This window comes from Haliotis rufescens, unplaced genomic scaffold, assembly GCF_023055435.1.
Source record: "Haliotis rufescens isolate VD_foot unplaced genomic scaffold, xgHalRufe1.0.p SCAF_94, whole genome shotgun sequence".
Classification (NCBI taxonomy): domain Eukaryota; kingdom Metazoa; phylum Mollusca; class Gastropoda; order Lepetellida; family Haliotidae; genus Haliotis; species Haliotis rufescens.
Window position 1 is genome coordinate 417501 of NW_025964388.1, and position 19687 is coordinate 437187.

General features: G+C 42.8%; 2 protein-coding genes across 6 annotated transcripts in view; one reads left to right on the forward strand and one right to left on the reverse strand.

Annotated features, from left to right (window-relative positions):
- Positions 1-7490, reverse strand: part of LOC124137672 — a 19859-nt gene extending 12369 nt beyond the window's left edge. The window contains exon 1 of one of the 2 annotated variants that reach the window (XM_048391670.1): positions 7395-7490. The gene's annotated coding sequence lies outside the window, so the exon portion shown is untranslated. Of the gene's footprint in view, positions 1-3807; positions 4616-7394 lie in introns of those variants that run through there. The other variant, XM_046504074.2, reaches the window with a different exon arrangement.
- A 10-nt stretch (positions 7491-7500) lies between these two features.
- On the forward strand, positions 7501-18262 carry LOC124137670. 4 transcript variants are annotated; one of them, XM_046504072.2, is made up of 5 exons: positions 7501-7638; positions 10388-11000; positions 11802-11885; positions 12956-14307; positions 14338-18262. In XM_046504072.2, the coding sequence occupies exons 2-5, from the start codon at positions 10421-10423 to the stop codon at positions 16303-16305; spliced, it is 3984 nt and encodes a 1327-aa protein (XP_046360028.2). In that variant the 5' UTR covers positions 7501-7638; positions 10388-10420; the 3' UTR covers positions 16306-18262. The 4 variants fall into 4 exon arrangements, with proteins under 4 accessions (XP_046360028.2, XP_048247626.1, XP_046360027.2 ...); XM_048391669.1 differs by having other exon boundaries at positions 10388-10619; positions 10785-11000; positions 12956-18262; XM_046504071.2 differs by having other exon boundaries at positions 12956-18262.
- The last annotated feature ends 1425 nt before the right edge of the window (positions 18263-19687 follow it).

The window sequence follows — 19687 nt, forward strand, 5'->3', positions numbered from 1 at the left end:
ACACACACGAACACGTACGCACGCACACACACACGAATATAAAATGGTCGGTCTCTTATATCGGTAGCCTGTAAATCCCCAAACCACACGCATTCTGAACAATTACAGTTGGGGAAAAGGTTATTTAGACACACAGAAACAGACAGACAGAGAGACAGACAGTTTATTCAGTAAGAAGGCCATAGGCCCATCATACAGACAATGGTTGATTGCATGAACTACGCATGCCAAGGAAGTAGTCGATTTAAGTTTCTCTTAGCCGTTGGATTTTATATAGATATAAACATGTGTTATATACAACATCAAAGTTTTCTGATGAAATAATTTCAGTAAAAGATGTTACAGTTTGAAACTTGATATACTGTTTAAGATACATATTTCTTAGGGCTGAATAACGCTCACATACAAGTAAAACATGAAATTCATCTTCAATAAAAGATATACCATTTTCTATACAATATTTACATAATCGTTCAGTGTATGGGACATTTGTGTATCTCCCCAAGTCAATTGCAAGTGTAAACTTGCTACATCTGAAACGAGTCATACATATTCTCAGATATACTGGTATGGGGAGTGTAAGATATTTTTCTACATTCAACAGGGATTTAAAATGTTTATAATAAAAGGTATCAGATATACTATTGATAGAACTACACCATGATTGTTGAAGGTTATCAAATAATCTTTGCTTAAAAAGATGAATAAATACCTTCACATTGCCAACATCTTGTGTTAACCATACATATCCAAAACCTAATTTAAACAAAATATTCTTAATGTGAGTAGCCCACGTGGTGCGACCAGAATGGTCCAGTGATTTGAGCATTAAATTACATTGGCGAGGCAGTCTGCGCTCGTCCAAACGCAGTAGCCTGCACCAATACTTGATGGCCCTTGTGGTATACACAAGTTGGAGAGGGGCTCTTCCGCATTCTCCTAAAACCATTGCATTGTTTGTTGTCTTACCTGTATTTAGAAACCATTTACACATTTTGTTCTGTACATCTTCAATAATTTTACAATATGAGATGCCCCATATTTCTGCGCCGTAACAGACAATAGGCACAATCATAGCATCAAATATCTTAAATAAATCTTGAGAGGGTATATTACCAACTTTCTTTTGATATCTATATAATGTCATAATGGCCTTGTTACTCTGTGCAGCAAGAGTATTTAGTGCCTTAGTCCAAACAAGTTTGGGCGTGAACACAATACCCAAATATCTATAAAACAACACGGTTTCAATATATACACTATTAAATTTCCATTTTTCATAATGTCTAAGGGGTCCGCCATTTCTGAATACCATAACTTTGGTTTTCTTCAAGTTTACCTTCATGCCTGTGGTATTGCAAAAATGTTCCAAGGCATTGATCTTCTTTTGTAAATTTAAAGGTGTATCAGCAATAGATGACACGTCATCAGCAAACATAAGTGCATATATTGCTGGGCAGTCTTTAGTAATAAAGACAGTTTGTCCTCCATAATTTTCCATAAAATTTACAAGTTTATTTATGAATATTAAAAACATCTGAGGGCTGAGGATGCATCCTTGACGGGTACCTATATTACACTTAAAGTATTTGGATAACCCAGTAGGTGTTCTAACACAGACACACAGTTTATTGTACATTGATGTAATAATAGACAAAAACTTTCCGCAGACACCAATATCAGCCAAACTCTGTAACAACATATTGTGATCAACATTATCAAAAGCTTTTGAGAAATCTACAAATAAGCAGTAGAACCTTCCTTTCTTTTTACATGCATACTTTTGGATAATGGCCTGTAGTGAAAATATATGATCTGTCGTGGAATAGCTGGGTCTAAATCCAGCTTGAGATTCGTCAATGATATTGTTATCATCACACCACCTCTGTAGTCTAGCATTAAGAATAGATGTAAATACTTTGCATATGGTATCAATGAGTGATATACCTCTATAATTGTTGGCATCATTCATATCACCAGACTTGAACAGAGGACAGATGATACTTTTCCCCCACACATCTGGAAAGTTACCACTCTCAAAGATTTTGTTAAATGTAATAACTAAAATTGGTGTAATTTGTTTCTCTGAAGACTTTAAAAATTCAGCAGCAATACCATCAGGCCCAGGGGATTTATTATTCCCAAGCTGGTTTATTTGACTTGATATTTCTTGTGCTAGAATAGGAATGTTAATTGTTAGATCATTATTGTCAGGGATATGGTACATACTGCTATCAAGTGCAAGATCCTGCCTAAAAAGAAGAGACATAAAATGGTTAGTCCATTGCTCAGTATTAATTGATTGAGTGACTGCATTAAATGGTTTACTATCCTTGAGCAGTTTCCAGAACAACTTTGGGTTGTCTGTTGCAGCTATCAGTTTTTCTCTCTGTGCTTCAAGAAATGAGTTTTTCTTTCTACTAAAAGCACTTTTAAACATTGATCTTAAGTGTCTAAAAAGTGAAAAATCTTCCCCATGATCTCTGTGAGCTCTCAGGGCTTTGTATTTGTCATGTTTAATTAATTCAAGTTCATCATCCCACCAGGGAGGCTGCTGATTTCTCCTGAAGTTAGAATTTAAACCATATACGTTTTTGGTGTGTTCTGCAGCTTCTTGATAATAACTAACTAAACAAGATACTGCTGTATTACAATTATTATTAGCTAGTTGTAAGATATAATCATAATGCTCTACTAATATACCCTCAAGCTTGTGCAAGAAGGTTTCTTTAGCACCTTCATTCCACACATATTTCTCCCAACTGCTTCCACCTCCCTTTTCCAGATTACAGTTGGAGTTACTCCTTGTATTACCTGGGGCTGGGGGTTGACTATATTTACCAGATGAGGTACCCTGAATATTGAGTGAGCAATATGAAGGGGAAGTGATTGGAGTGATCCTGTGTACCAACCGCAAAGTTAGAGAAATATGGAAAGAGAGAAGAGGAGGCAATCATGTAATCCACAGCACTTGATCCATTATGAGTAAAGGGGCGGTCGGGTAGCCTAGTAGTTAAAGCGTTCGCTCGTCACGCCGAAGACCCGGGTTCGAGTCCCGACATGGGTACAATGTGTGAAGCCCATTTCTGGTGTCCCCCGCCGTGATATTGCTGGAATATTGCTAAAAGCGGCGTAAGACCATACTCACTCACTCACTCACTCATTATGAGTAAAACATGTGAATTCACCATTTGTATCATTAAACAATCTCCCATTCAATGTGTGAATACCAAAGGTCCTACACAATTCAACAAGTCTTTTGCCAAAATTATTATGTGTCACTGAGTCTCTGTTTTTTCTTGGCATATCAAATGTATCAGAGGGATAATCATCAACATCTCTCTGAATAAAGTCAATATTGTCATCAGGGATATAGTCAAGGAAGTCCTTTGTCCTTGCATTAAGATCACCAGCAAGAAATATATGCTTGTGTGGGTGTTCCCCAACAATAATGTTCAAGTAGTTTTCAAGATGAGTAAATCCATCACTATCTATATTCTCATTAACTGGTGAATTTTCGGGTGAGATATAAGTAAATATCAAAACACAGTCAGGAGTCCCATGATAAACTTGATGTTTTGAATAAAAGTACAACAGTATTTTCAAAATTATCATAAAGCCTACATAACAGTCCACTATCTAGCCAATGAGAGCGTATCAAAACAGTGATACCACCACTATATCGCCCGAACGTGTGTCACTGTGTGTCTTGGGAAAACCGGACAAGAAGTCCGAGAATTCATCGGACCGTCTCACAAATGACTCACAAAACGCGATCAAGTCAAAATGTTCACAAAGACTTTTTACCTGAGATGTCGAGTTTTCATATTTTCGCAGTCCTTCTATATTCCACGAGAGAATATCAAATGTTGGGCCGGGCCGTCACATCACTTACCAAAATTGTCAACATTGGGAGTTAACTCCCCTGAAGGAGGTGTGTCTCGGTTTGTGTTGCTTCCGGGTCCAAACAAATCACTCCGTGAACGATCGCGAAAAGAGGGCTTTGCATCACGATGCGTTCCCCCACCTGTAGACACCTTCTTCACACACTTGTCTTGTCGGTCGTACATATATACCTGCCCTTCCACAATAAGCTTGTTAACACGTATCTTAGGTCGTTTCCCGCTGTCTCTGGCTTCTTGAAAGTAGGTAGACAGTGCGCGTCTATCCTCTCGTATTTTCTGTGGGAAATCCTCTGTTACACGTGATCGGTGATTTCTATCTTGTTGTTCCCGTCCTCTCTTGAAAATATCACTCTTGTCTTTTGTCAGTAGGAATTTAGCTACGATAGGAGAATCACTATTGCCAGGGTTGAGGGTGTGCAGGCTAAAACGGCACCTCAGCAAAACGTCACCGATTTCTCTGGCGAAAACGGCTACTATGTGTCGGGCGAAAACGGCACCTCTATTTTTAATAACGATAACAACGATTTTTGTGGTAATATATGGGTCATTCTAAAAAAAAGTGAGATTTTTAGTCCAAGTTGAATAACAATTAAAATATTTATTTTAGATATGTTTAAACACAAGTGTTTTTCGTAGAACATACCATGGTGTCTGAAAGTTAAGTTCCAGTAATTCTTATTATGTATTTTATTTTAATTAAAACTGCTTAATTGCGGTTAAATTGAGCTGAAGGGTGTGTCCGTAACCCTTAGTTTGCACATCAACATTGTTTAATGTTGCTAAAAATAAAAAATATTATGTAAAAAATGTTTATATATTGTACATTACCTTTCTAACTCATGGAATAAAATTATCTTTTAAAGATACACACTTTTATTTATATTGGTTTTTGGTAAGAAACACTTGTACATAAAAAAGTGTCTGTCCGACATGATTTGTGTTGAACTTTGAAAAATATTGTTCCAGAAAATTTAATTGTTAACATGGTAACAGGACAGACATATTTTTCCTGTTGAGGCGGTGAGCACGAATGATAACAATATCATTTGCCTTCTCCATGTGTAACTCGTCGCGCAGAAACTCTCTCACATTTGACTCGGACTGATCCCATGTTTCGCCCCTCTCTCCAGATATTCCATGGAATATTAAGTTGTTTCGCCGCTCACGACACTCTTGATCCTCGAGTTTTTCTTCCAAACTAGACAGAGCAAGTCTCAGTTGTGTATTTTCATGTTGAAGCGAGGCTAGCTGCTCGTGGAAATCAGACGCCATTTTTGTGACCTTGTCATCGAGTCTCTCAAATTTATTGTTTATGTCCGTGGTGTTAGATTTAATGTCCTTTAAAATCGCCATCAAGTCGCTGTTTTCATTTTCCGTTGCCGATATCTGTATCGATCCTGTTTCAGACACGGACAAAGTTGACTGATTTCGGGTATTGTGTGCGGGGCCGGACTTAGGTGGTGGGCCTGGGTTCGTCTCGACACAACCATCTGCTACAAGTAGCAAACTCAGACAGATCAAAACCCGTAGGCACATCGAGAAACACTTTTTGCTAATTTTGATACCTTTCATGCTTCTTCTCGCTTTGTTTGGTTGTACAAACAGTCCTATTTTAGCTCTATATTGGGAGAGAGAGATCCCCATGGTGGGAGCTAAGAAAAACACGTCCACCCTGTTCAAACTCACGCATGCACATTACTACAAGATACCATATCAGTACATGGTCTCTGTTACTACGTAGTCATGATTCGTTTATCCCGATATATAGTAATTCGGATGATTTCACTAGGAATGTCAACGTCCAGAACAACAACGTTCAATGTATATCATTAAATACCAAGAGCCATGATGGGGTCTAGACAAGACCTGCCTCACCTAGAGCCATGATGGGGTCTAGACAAGACCTGCCTCACCTAGAGCCATGATGGGGTCCAGACAAGACCTGCCTCACCTAGAACTATGATGGGGTCCAGACAAGACCTGCCTCACCTAGAGCCATGATGGGGTCTAGATAAGACCTGCCTCACCTAGAGCCATGATGGGGTCCAGACAAGACCTGCCTCACCTAGAGCCATGATGGGGTCTAGATAAGACCTGCCTCACCTAGAGCCATGATGGGGTCCAGACAAGACCTGCCTCACCGAGAGCCATGATGGGGTCTAGATAAGACCTGCCTCACCTAGAGCCATGATGGGGTCTAGATAAGACCTGCCTCACCCAGAGCCATGATGGGGTCCAGACAAGACCTGCCTCACCTAGAGCCATGATGGGGTCTAGACAAGACCTGCCTCACCTAGAACTATGATGGGGTCCAGACAAGACCTGCCTCACCTAGAGCCATGATGGGGTCTAGATAAGACCTGCCTCACCTAGAGCCATGATGGGGTCCAGACAAGACCTGCCTCACCTAGAGCCATGATGGGGTCTAGATAAGACCTGCCTCACCTAGAGCCATGATGGGGTCTAGATAAGACCTGCCTCACCTAGAGCCATGATGGGGTCTAGATAAGACCTGCCTCACCTAGAGCCATGATGGGGTCCAGACAAGACCTGCCTCACCTAGAGCCATGATGGGGTCCAGACAAGACCTGCCTCACCTAGAGCCATGATGGGGTCCAGACAAGACCTGCCTCACCTAGAGCCATGATGGGGTCTAGATAAGACCTGCCTCACCTAGAGCCATGATGGGGTCCAGACAAGACCTGCCTCACCGAGAGCCATGATGGGGTCCAGACAAGACCTCCCTCACCGAGAACTATGATGGGGTCCAGACAAGACCTGCCTCACCTAGAGCCATGATGGGGTCCAGACAAGACCTGCCTCACCTAGAGCCATGATGGGGTCCAGACAAGACCTGCCTCACCTAGAGCCATGATGGGGTCCAGACAAGACCTGCCTAACCGACAGCCATGATGGGGTCCAGCAGTCAACACAAGAACGTGCCTCACCAAAATTGAGATCAGTGTGTTTGCTATGATGTGTACATTGTACATGTTACTGCAATTTGCATAACACTATGCTGGCTGGCTGCCGGCCGCATGGAACTCTGGGTAGGAGAATGAGTCATTGCCTGGGTCACAAAGCGCATTTGTTTACGAACAAGAGAAAAGTCCGGTCACGTGATATGCAAATTAGCCTGTGACAGTGATGTTATGTAAGCTGTAGACTGGTTCCCGGATCCTCCGCTTGGTGTCGCTGCACTTGTTCCGCTTTTCAGTCGCAGGAACGAACGGGAACCAGTCTATGTAAGCTGGTTCCCGGCTCCCTTTGCGCGTCGTCAACTTGCGCCAAGCCTATATTGTGATATTGGAGACGGGGCCCAGCTTATGGTGTTATGCTGAGTAGGCATGATTTATCTGTAATAACAACCAATGGAATTAACTATTAATAAACACTGCGGGACGAAACTATAAATAGTTTGGGTATTCCCATTTTCACGTTTCCTTTTAGAACAGCGAGCATGTAGCCAGTGTAGAAACAAAAACTCACGAAATAACTTTCAGTGGCAGTAAGAGAAGGAGAATCGATATGATGGGATCCCATTGAAGACGAGACGGGAACTTTTTGTTGCTGTATGTCGAGCAAAAGGCTGAAAGTGAAAGTGAAAGTAGGATTCGCTGAACCGCACACTGGGGCGGAGTTACACTAGTCTACAGCTAGGCGTCAACCAGGATGTTATTTCAAGTCCCAGTCCACCACTTCTGAAACAACGTATTCCGTGATGTCTTGCTCTGTGAGTTGGCTTCAGTATGGTATTATGTAATCAGCTGGTATAAGTGATATGTACATTGTATTCGGAATCTGTGTAACACACTAAGGCATGCAGATAAAACGTCCGCAGTGAAGCATGTGAAGACAGAAATGTTCAAGCAGATTTCAGACAGTCTCTCGGGATGTTGAGTTATTTTGTGAAGCGTTGTGCCGCCGTTGGTCCATCGGTCGTTACACTGCCAAGCCTATGAATTTGTAACTTTGTATGAATAATACAAGCTAGTGTGTCAGTCTTATAAAGATCCCACAATTATTCATCCAACTTTAAGCACGGCCGCCATTTTGAGGTCAGCCTGTTTGTCCTTGGCTGTTGTGCTTCCTGAAAATCTTCTCGGGTACGACACTGATTGAGCTGAAGCCTGATGACATCCCTCTATGTTCAAGACTTTGGAATCCAATTTTTGATGTGGCTGCCAAGACAAACATATTGAAAAACTCATATGTCCGTTCTCATTATACAGTGATCAGATGACCACGTGATCAGATTTTGTTCACAATGTAATGAAATCGTTTATATGTGTAGTAAGTTGTAAAACTGAACACCTAGATCTGTATGTTCCAATACTATTTATTCCGATCTTCTTTCAAATATTGTTTTGACCATGCTCCTAAATTCTCTGAAACTGTATTTCCTCGCAATCTCCTCATACCTACTAGAACAAGGAAGTTGAAAAGAGGCCATGTTGAAATCCATGTTTGTGGCCATTGAACTTTTGTTTAAAATGAAATGAAATTTGGTATTTTTGCAATTCTGTTTTTCTGATATTTTAGATTTTGACCTTGATTAACCTTTAAGTTTTGAGGTGAGGTGAAATGGTGTTTAACGTCACGTCCAAAATTATTGCACTTATATAGCAGTGTGTGTGTATATTTGTTTGTACTAGTCCGGACTAATGGTGATTTTAATAGTGCTAGCCCGCTGAGATACATGCTGCAGTTTAACCCCACTCAGAAACAATATACAGGCCCAAGCTGACTAGTCCTTGTTTTAGCCCCTTAATGCGCCAGGCGGGGTAACAAGTACCATCCTTTAGCGTCTTTCGGAATGACATGGCCGGGAGTCAAACCACTGACGCTCTACCACAAAATCAAGGCGGCGTCAACCATGTCCTCTCAAAATGTATCTCAAAACTCATCCCTTCCAAAACTTAAGAAGCTGAACTTTTGCCAGTATGTTTCAAATTTAAAAAAAGTACAACCATGAAAGAATTTTGACACTCAGCAATGACGAGACAGAAAACTGAACCCTTGTATGCATAATAATTACTACCATATTCGACATAATAAGCACCCAGTGTGCTCTGAAAATAAGAAATCAGGGTCTGTTTTTAGAATTTAATTTTGGTGAGTAAAAAACAGAGTTGAAAGATTGTAAGTTTCTAAGTTTATGTACCTGAAATGATACAAAAGAAATGTCTGTGCATATTATACACGGCAGATATATTTTGCCAGAATTTTATTGCCCATAATTAAGGGTGCATATAACACACGAGTGCATATTTTACACGAATAAATAAGTCCTATGTACATTGATCAATCGAAAGAGGTGCTAATTGGGATTGTTCACTAGCCAATATATAAGCAAATATCCCCATGGGCGCTTATTATGTCTAATACGGTATATGAGAAGGTTTAAGGCATCATCTGGGCTTTATCTTTAGCAGACATACAAAAATAATACCATTAAAAGGATGAAGCTTATGAAAATATATATTAAGTTACTTTAAATTTAAAAAAGGGGCGGTCGAGTAGCATAGTGGTTAAAGCGTTCGCTCGTCACGCCGAAGACCCGGGTTCGATTCCCGACATGGGTACAATATGTGAAGCCCATTTCTGGTGTCCCCCACCGTGATATTGCTGGAATATTGCTAAAAGCGGCGTAAAACCATACTCACTCACTCACTAAATTTAAAAAAGATTCTTGGTTTGATGTGGGGTGTGTTTTTTCAGATAGCCTTTTGGACAGGTACTTTTAATATTTCTGGAAGTCTGTGTTTGACTTGAATCATAGACACCAGAGAAATAGGACTGTGGATTATGACATAGCAGTCATTATTCTTTTGTCAGCAGATTAAACAATACAGGAGGTCAATCCAAAGAAGTTATCACAAATTCTTTTCGAACTTTGAATGTCTCAAATGTTACATCACTGAAGAAGGTTATGTACGTGAGGTACTCTAGTAATATATCCTGGAATTGAAACCCCTTTTCATGATCAAAAGAAATCTCTGCTCAAAACAGAGGACATTATAGAAAATGTGTTGTAAGTAAAGTTTTAACCATGAACGGGGCACGGGTGGGCCAGTCGTCTCAGGTGCCACGATACCCTGTGCAGAGTTGCATTCCCTGGGTACGCCAGAAACCTATGATTGTGGTTTCGAATCCAGGTTCGCCCCAATTGTTTCTAGGTTTGTCAGCACCATACACATGCTCGTGGGTGTCACCAAAGTGGTTAACGTCTGAGACCTGCATCACTTCGGGCTTTCTTCCCACATTAAGCTGACAGGCCGTGATATAACTGGAATACTGTTAAAAATGGTGTTAAACCTAACTCACTCACTCACTCTTAACCATGAAAACTCACTAATGGGACACTGAACTGATGACCTTGATCTTGACATACAGCTGGTCAGCTACAGAGCCCATGGCAATGCTGTCTGACCTGCTTCACTTATTGTCACAGCATGATAAGATTCCCTCCATTTTCACAGATAGTGCATGGCGATGTGATAAGCTGAACTGTGATGGCCAGTACAGATGAGGACAGTGGACATCGTCTGGTAATGGCCACTTCAGGTGAGCAGACTGGAGGTCACATGGCCACTTCCGGTGAGCAGACTGGAGGTTACATGGCCACTTCCGGTGAGCAGACTGGAGGTCACAGGACCACTTCCGGTGAGCAGACTGGAGGTCACATGGCCACTTCCGGGGAGCAGGTTGGAGGTCACATGGCCACTTCAGGTGAGCAGACTGGAGGTCACATGGCCACTTCCGGTGAGCAGGCTGGAGGTCACATGGCCACTTCCGGTGAGCAGACTGGAGGTCACATGACCACTTCCGGTGAGCAGGCTGGAGGTCACATGGCCACTTCCGGGGAGCAGGTTGGAGGTCATGTGGACATATCTGTGTCGAGAGAACACTTGGCTATTTCTGATGTTGACACTGCAAGTTCAGATGAGGAGTACCTCACAGCAGAGGATGACTCTGGCAACAGCGTGGTCAGTTCAGACGAGGAACCTGAAGGTCACCTGGTAATGGCAGGATCAGCTGAGCATGAGGAGGACCTTGTGCTGGTGAGCCAACCAGTCACCAGATTAGGTACAGGTGGGTGTCTCTCCCCCCACCCCCCTAATGTCTCCCTGTGTGTCATTTTTGACATAATTTACCCAGGAACAACATTATTTATTAAGTGAATTATCTCCTTCTCTTAGAAGCAGCCCCATGTAACTTGGGATATCTTGTCATGTTGTAAAGATGTGATATATGTCTTAACATGTGCAGCATGTGGTGAGCAGGTACTTAACTAAGAAAGTGTTATCCCAAATATAACATTTTGACCACTTTCTAAATGGCATTGTGTATTCGTTTTATAAATTGTTCAACATTTACAAATGGAAAAACACAGATGTTCATTAGGCTTACCTAATCTTAATTCCAAAGTCAAGTGTAATTCTCAAAACTTCCCCATGTAGTTCTATGAATATTTGTGCACTCACACAACATTGTAATTACACCTCGCACAATTGTCCCTCTTTTATCACTAACTGTTACGTTAAATGCATATGACAATGTTAAAGTTTTCTTTACACTTACACCTACTCTCTCTCTCTCTCTTTCTCGATCTCGACTTGCTTGTCGTAAGAGGCGACTAACGGGATTGGGTGGTCATGCTCGCTGACAATTGCGTGGATCGATGCTGATGTTGTCAATCACTGGAGTGTCTGGTCCAGACACGATTACTTACAGACCGCCGTCATATAGCTGGAATATTGCTGAGTGTGGCGTAAAACAACAAATAGACAAACAAATTTAATGATGTTATTCAATGTTGTATGAAAACATCTGATCAATTCAAATGTTGGTAACCATGGCTACCAATGATTCCTCATATATTGGTGTTGACAGGTGAACATCCTTCAGGGAACTCCCAGGTGGCCAACACTCTGAACATCTTCACTGGACCAGCCGGACAAGGAACACTCGGGAGAGGTGAGCGTTCATGGCTGAAGGGCCAATAGATAACTAGATCTTGTGCAAGTGAGTGGGTTGGTTTTAACGCCGCTTTTAACAGTATTCCAGTTACATTGCGGCGTGCCAGCTTAATGTGGGAGGAAAGCCCCAAGTGATGCAGGTCTCAGGTCTCTTTACCACTTTGGTGAAACCCACGAGCACGGGTATGGTGCTGACAAACCTAGAAACACAAACGGCGCAAAGCAGTATTCGAACCCACAATCATAGGTTTCTGGCATGCCCAAGGGACGCAACTCTTCACCGGGAATCGCCAGCCTTAGATGACTGGGCCACCCGTGCCCTCTGATCTGATGGAGCAGATGGTTGCCTATCCTCACTTTGAATGTTATTTCCCTGGTCTAACATGTCATCCTTATGCATTGAATGATGGAGTATCCTGAAGCATTGACCATGATGTTGTGCCATTCTCGAGAACAGATCAGTGCTTATTCACAGGCCAAATGTTAAATCCTGATGTGACCTCCTATGGCATAAGATGTTGGTTTGTTGTTTAACGCCGCACTCAGCAATATTCCAGCTATATGACGGCGGTCTGTAAATCGAGCCTGTACCAGACAATCCAGTGATTGATATCATGAGCATCGATCCACGCAATTGGGATCGATGACATGTATCATTCAAGTCAGCAAGCCTGACCCCCCCGATCCCGTTAGTCGCCTTTTACGACAAGCATAGTCGCCTTTTACGGCAAGTATGGGTTGCTGAAGACCTTTTCTACCCTAGAATCGTCTTAACACAGAGAGGCATTGTATCAGATTAAAAGTTAAGATTTGAATTTGATCAAGAGGGTTGAATCTTGCAAAATGTCAAACATGGCCATTAAAAACAAGACTGAATGGAGAGGGCTATTATATATGAAGAAAGTTGTTGTGTACACTAAGTCAGGAACTCATCTGTGTGATGTATGATTCAAATGAATATTTTCCCCTAAAACTTAACACCAAAAATGTAGTTAGCAAGTATTTTGTAGTTTAATTTTAACATCCAAGTATTTGCTGGGATGGTAAATAGTTATTATTCCTCCACAGGTACCCTTCATTTGCGCACAGTCGAAGCGAGGAAGATTTTTCATCCAACTGAACCCTACAAAGCAGTGGAACAAAAATTGAAGGAATTTGGACATGTGACCATCTGCGGGGCTTCAGGAGAAGGCAAGACAACAATGGCTCTGGTGTTGGGTTCACGGTATAGGGGCAAGGACTATGAGGTCGTGTTTGTGGACAACATTGAGAAGTTCGACTTAGACCTCTGTCTTAGTAGACACCCCAGAGTATTTCTCATAGTAGATGACATGTTTGGTACTGTTGGATTATCTGCAAATACGGCACAGATGAAATCCTTTCTAAACAACATTCTCCTCCATTTAGAACAAAAGCGGACTGCGGAAAAGCTGCAGTCAGAAATGCATAAGTCAGAAATGCATGAGAGCAGTGATGCTGTAGGTACATCCAGAAAGAAAGTGCAGAGTCAACCAGAATGTCAAACAAAGGATATTCGTGTTGTCTTCACATCAAAGTCGTACAACTTCCATGATGGACTTGCAAAACTGCATTATGAGGGTTTCAAACTGTTCAAAGGTCAAACTGTAATGGATTTAACCACACAAGATAAATACTTGCTTTCTGACAAAGAGAAAAAGACAATATTTGAACGACATAAGAATGCTCTTGGTGACTGCTCCAAGGAACATATACCAGATTACAGTGAGCTGGAAATGTCTTCAAATATCTTTGGATTCCCTCTTATTTGTAAACTTTGTTTTGAATTTGCATCTTTCTACAAAACTACAAAGTTATTTTTCAAGGAACCACTGTTTTATCTAAGGTTAGAGCTAAAGCATTTGCTTGAAGAGAGAAATGACCGATCAGCCATTTTGGTTCTGATGCTACTGTGTGAAGACAAATTGGACCTGGCCAAGTTAGACAGTGGAGGCGAGGACAGGGAAATGGACAGCCTGGTCAAAACTGTTTTACAGCTGATGTCTGATGCAACACGTTCAGGCATGTACAAAGCAGCTAAAAGTTTGAGAGGTACATTCTTCACAAGAGGAGACACTGTTGGCTTTGCTCATTCTTCAATCTATGATGCTTGTGCCTGTGCCTTGTACAATATCAGTCCAATCTTTGTTTTGAAGCACTGCAGTGATGATTTTCTGTTTGAAAGAGTACAAGGTGATAAGGTTGAAGAAACCAAAGTTGACGATCATCTCCATTTGATATATGTCTCAGAGAATTATGATGACCTGCTTACCACAAGGATTGCACAGTCTATTAAACAAGGACAGTTTTCTAAATCAGTGACACATCCAATTCTCAAACAAGACAGGACAGTTTCGAAACTGCTTAACAAACTTCGGAGCGAGGGGATGAAACAGCTTCATCAGCATAATGAAACTGATTCTAAAGAAGAACCTTGGTTTCACAAGAAAGAGAAAGGACAATGTTTTCTGTATTGGGCAGTTCTTGGACATAATGCATGTCTAGTTACAGATATAGAACACACAACTGGAGAAGAGTTAACTCAAGGAGAGATCAGTGAGGCTTTGGAAGTATGTGCACAAAGCAACAACGTGACAGCATTTGAATGGCTGTTCAGCAGGAGTGAGAAACATAACCATCAATTGACACTAAACAGACTTTCGTTGGTAGCTGCTGCAAATGGCAGCTCTGACACACTAGTGTATCTGCTGCAGGAGGGCGCTGATATTAACACCCGTGACAAGGACATGCAAAACAGCTTACATCTGGTCTGTAAATCAGGAATGGAAAAAACCCTGAAAGTCCTGTTAAACAGGAAGCCTGGGAATAATGTTATAAACTCTATTGATGTGAATGGCAGGACCCCAGTCATGGTTGCAGCACAAACAGGATCAGAGGGATGTTTTCAGTTACTGCTGACATTATCAAACTTGAATGTGAAAGATAAACATAGCTACGGAATTATTCATCTTGCCTGTATTGGTGGTAACAAGGCTATAGTGCAACACGTCCTTTCCCCTTCTAACATCAACAGTAGAGGCAGACATGGATGGACACCAGTGATGGCTGCAGCTGTCAGTGGACATCAAAGTGTGTTTGACCTCCTTGTGTCAAACCAAGCTGACCTCACACTGGTGTCTACATCTGGTGATAGTTTACTTCATCTTGCCTGTCAGGGTGGGAACACAGCTGTAGTACAACATGTCCTGACCCCTTCTAACATCAACAGTAGAGGGATGAAAGGATGCACTCCTGTGATGAAGGCTGCATACAGTGGACATAAAGATGTGGTTGACCTCCTTGTGTCAAACCAAGCTGACCTCACACTGGTGGATACATCTGGTGATAGTTTACTTCATATTGCCTGTCAGGGTGGGAACACAGCTATAGTACAACATGTCCTGTCCCCTTCTAACATCAACAGTAGAGGGGAGTATAGATGGACACCAGTGATGGCTGCAGCTGTCAGTGGACATGAAAGTGTGTTTGACCTCCTTGTGTCAAACCAAGCTGACCTCACACTGGTGGATACAGATGGTGATAGTTTACTTCATCTTGCCTGTCAGGTAGGGAACACAGCTATAGTACAACATGTCCTGTCTCCTTCTAACATCAACAGTAGAGGCAGACATGGATGGACACCAGTGATGGCTGCAGCTGTCAGTGGACATGAAAGTGTGTTTGACCTCCTTGTGTCAAACCAAGCTGACCTCACACTGGTGGATACAGATGGTGATAGTTTACTTCATCTTGCCTGTCGGGGTGGGAACACAGCTATAGTACAACATGTCCTGTCCCCTTCTAACATCAACAGTAGAGGGGAGAATAGATGGACACCAGTAATGGTTGCAGCTGTCAGTGGACATCAAAGTGTGTTTGACCTCCTTGTGTCAAACCAAGCTGACCTCACACTGGTGGATACAGATGGTGATAGTTTACTTCATCTTGCCTGTCGGGGTGGGAACACAGCTATAGTACAACATGTCCTGTCTCCTTCTAACATCAACAGTAGAGGGGAGAATAGATGGACACCAGTGATGGTTGCAGCTGTCAGTGGACATCAAAGTGTGTTTGACCTCCTTGTGTCAAACCAAGCTGACCTCACACTGGTGGATACAGATGGTGATAGTTTACTTCATTTTGCCTGTCAGGGTGGGAACACAGCTATAGTACAACATGTCCTGTCTCCTTCTAACATCAACAGTAGAGGGATGAAAGGATACACACCTGTGATGAAGGCTGCATACAGTGGACATAAAGATGTGGTGGACCTCCTTGTGCAGCACAAAGCTGACTTCACATTACTAACAGACAGTAATGATGACATTGAATGGGTAGCTCAGAGGGGAGGACATCCTACACTTGCCAAGTATCTTCAAACTGTTAAACAGCATCACTGATTAACCTGTCTCCTGTCAAATGGTTTATGATTTAATGAACTAAAAAGGGTCAATCACCATGTAAGACTCCAAAAGAGTGCACCTGGAGATATGATGTGGTGGTTTAAGTTTTGTGGAAAATTCAATGGTTCAGTGCAGTTTTTAGAAGCGACTCCAGTGACGCCAGCACAGATGCGTGGCAGGAGGGTGGAACACAGAGCTTGTCAGCAGTGGGAATCATGTTTTGAGAATCGGTGGCATATGCAAAATCCTAACAGTGACAGTGTGGGCAACCATGGAATTCAGTTGCCACGGAAGCACGATATTGTATATAACATAGCATTGTGGGAAAAAAGTGACAAAACCCTTTCCATATTTTCTAAGAAATCACTGCCGAGAACAGAACCGATTGTACGATTCCATCTGTATCATGAGCATGTGCTTACGGATCACTATCAACATTATGAAGTCATCGATGGAATGTTCCAGGCTGAGGCCAATGTCTCAGCTATTTGAGTATTAAAGAAAAAGTGCAATATAAAATTACTGATATCATGTTACAATGTAAATGTACATTACCTGTTTCGAGATTTGCGATTGTTAAACAGTATTGGATCCCCATAAATTTCATGTGGAACCGATATGTTTGTCTCCCAGCAGACATCCTTAGAGAATGCAGAGGCACTTGATACTGTACCTGCTTGAAGGCATTCATAGTGATCTGCTGTCTTTGTGAAGGATGCTTCCCAGCTATCTGTCATTAGTTGAAAGTTCCCTATGACCGCCTCCTTGGTCTAGTGGTAGAGCGTCCGCCCGGAGAGCAGAAGGTCCTTGGTTCGATCCCCGGCTGCGTCATACCAAAAGATGTTAAAAGATGGCACTTGTTGTTACCCTGTCTGGCGCTCGGCATAAAGGGGCTAAAACAAGGACAGGTCGGCTCGGAGTCAGTATACTGTGTCTCAGTGGGGTATTCATGTTTAACTGCGGCATGGTATCTCAGTGAACTAGCACTATAAATCGGCATCAGTCCGGACTATTACAAGCAGCCACACACACACACGTGCATGCACGTTGCTATATAAATGCAATAATCTTGGACGCAACGTTAATAATAATGATACATGCATTTATATTGTGCCAGATTCCATTCGCCACCTGGATGTTCATAGCGCTACACTATTATTACCCCGGTCAATGTATCAGTGAGCACTCGATTTTCATTCTCTCCTTACTGGGGAGTATGCTAACGCTAGAAGGTTAACAGCCACATTACCATCTCGTCCTACCGGGTACCCACTCACTGCTGTATTTCACCTCATCTTTCAGTTCCTATTGTTGAACTGTAACGTCTGTTGTATGCATCATGGGGATTCTTGAACTAGCAAAGTGGTCAGTACCCCACTTAAAGGGATACCTCATCTCCGTGTGTGCAGCCGGATGTTTCCAGTCATTGTCCACCTTCTTCATCTGTTCACTGGAGTTTGGTTTGGTTGGTTGGTTGTTTTACGCCGCACTCAGCAATATTCCAGCTATATGACGGCTGTCTGTAAATAATCGAGTCAATAAACAGTAATCAAAGAATTCAGTGATTGACATCATGAGCATCGAACCCCACAATTGGGATTGATGACATGCATCAACCAAGTCAGCGAGTCTGACCACCTGATCCCGTTAGTCGCCTCTTACGGCAGGCATAGTCGCCAGTTACGGCAGGCATAGTCGCCTCTTACAGCAGGCATAGTCGCCTCTTACGGCAGGCATAGTTGCCCATTATGGCAGGCATGGGTTGTTCACTGGAAGATACCAAGTCCTAAATATTCATCATGTGTTCGATTCATTTCATCCTTAAGTGACTAACAGTCTCGCTTTTGGCATGTGAACTGTGTTGATGCCTCCCCTGAGCTCTCTGCTTATCAAGCTATGGTCACATTTCATCAGTAAAATTACTTGTAAATAGAAATAAATCTGTACAAATCTCTTTGTTTTATGTTTGTGTTTTTGTGTGAAGGGACCGCTTCATTATGTAGTGGATTGAACATCTGCCCTGAGAGCGGTGGTTGGTGGTTTGATTCCTGACATTAAAATATGGTACTTGTTGTTACCCTGCCTGGTGCTTTGCATTGAGAGATCAAACAAGCACTGGTATGTGTCGGAGTTGGGAATCTGTGTTAAATTGGAAACCCCATTTCACCTTGCCACACCTCTTTATTTGATGAATTCAGAGTGAGTGTATGAGTGAGTTGGGTTTAACCCCGCTTTTAACAGTATTACAATTATATCCCGGCGTGTCTGCTTAATGTGGGAGGAAAGCCCGAAGTGATGCAGGTCTGAGATGTACATTGTATACCACTTTGGTGAAACCATGGACCACGGGTATGGTGCTGACAAACCTGGAAACAATAGGGGCAAACTGGGTTTCGAACCCACAATCATAGGTTTCTGGTGTGCCCAAGGGATGCAAATCTGCACAGCAAATTGCAGTGCCTCAGACAACTGTCAGCGTACCCCATGTGTCCTTGTTTGCCATTAACATATCCCATCAGGTACCCCGTGTGTCGTAGCATCCCATCAGCGTACCCCGTGTGTCGTGGCATCCCATCAGCGTACCCCGTGTGTCGTAGCATCCCATCAGGTACCCCGTGTGTCGTGGCATCCCATCAGGTACCCCGTGTGTCGTGGCACCCCATCAGCGTACCCCGTGTGTCGTAGCATCCCATCAGCGTACCCCGTGTGTCGTAGCATCCCATCAGGTACCCCGTGTGTCGTGGCATCCCATCAGGTACCCCGTGTGTCGTGGCATCCCATCAGGTACACCGTGTGTCGTGGCATCCCATCAGGTACCCCGTGTGTCGTGGCATCCCATCAGCGTACCCCGTGTGTCGTGGCATCCCATCAGCGTACCCCGTGTGTCGTGGCATCCCATCAGCGTACCCCGTGTGTCGTGGCATCCCACGACACACACCAACATCCCATCTACACACCAACATCCCATCTACACACCAACATCCCGTCTACACACCAACATCCTATCTACACACCAACATCCCGTCTACACACCAACATCCCGTCTACACACCAGCATCCCATCCACATAGCAACATCCCATCTACACACCAACATCCCATCTACACACCAACATCCCATCTACACACCAACATCCCATCTACACACCAACATCCCATCCACACACCAACATCCCATCTACACACCAACATCCCATCCACACACCAACATCCCATCTACACACCAACATCCCATCCACACACCAACATCCCATCTACACACCAGGATCCCATCCACACACTAGCATCCAATCCACACACCAACATCCCATCTACACACCAGCATCCCGTCTACACACCAACATCCCGTCTACACACCAGCATCCCGTCTACACACCAAC

Bases quoted from the DNA above. Each gene is read 5' to 3' on its own strand.
- LOC124137670 (XM_046504071.2), top strand. From the start codon at position 10,421: ATGGCCAGTACAGATGAGGACAGTGGACATCGTCTGGTAATGGCCACT. The intron at 11,001-11,801 runs GTGGGTGTCTCT...TGGTGTTGACAG, and splicing joins AGTCACCAGATTAGGTACAG to GTGAACATCCTTCAGGGAAC. The intron at 11,886-12,955 runs GTGAGCGTTCAT...ATTCCTCCACAG, and splicing joins ACAAGGAACACTCGGGAGAG to GTACCCTTCATTTGCGCACA.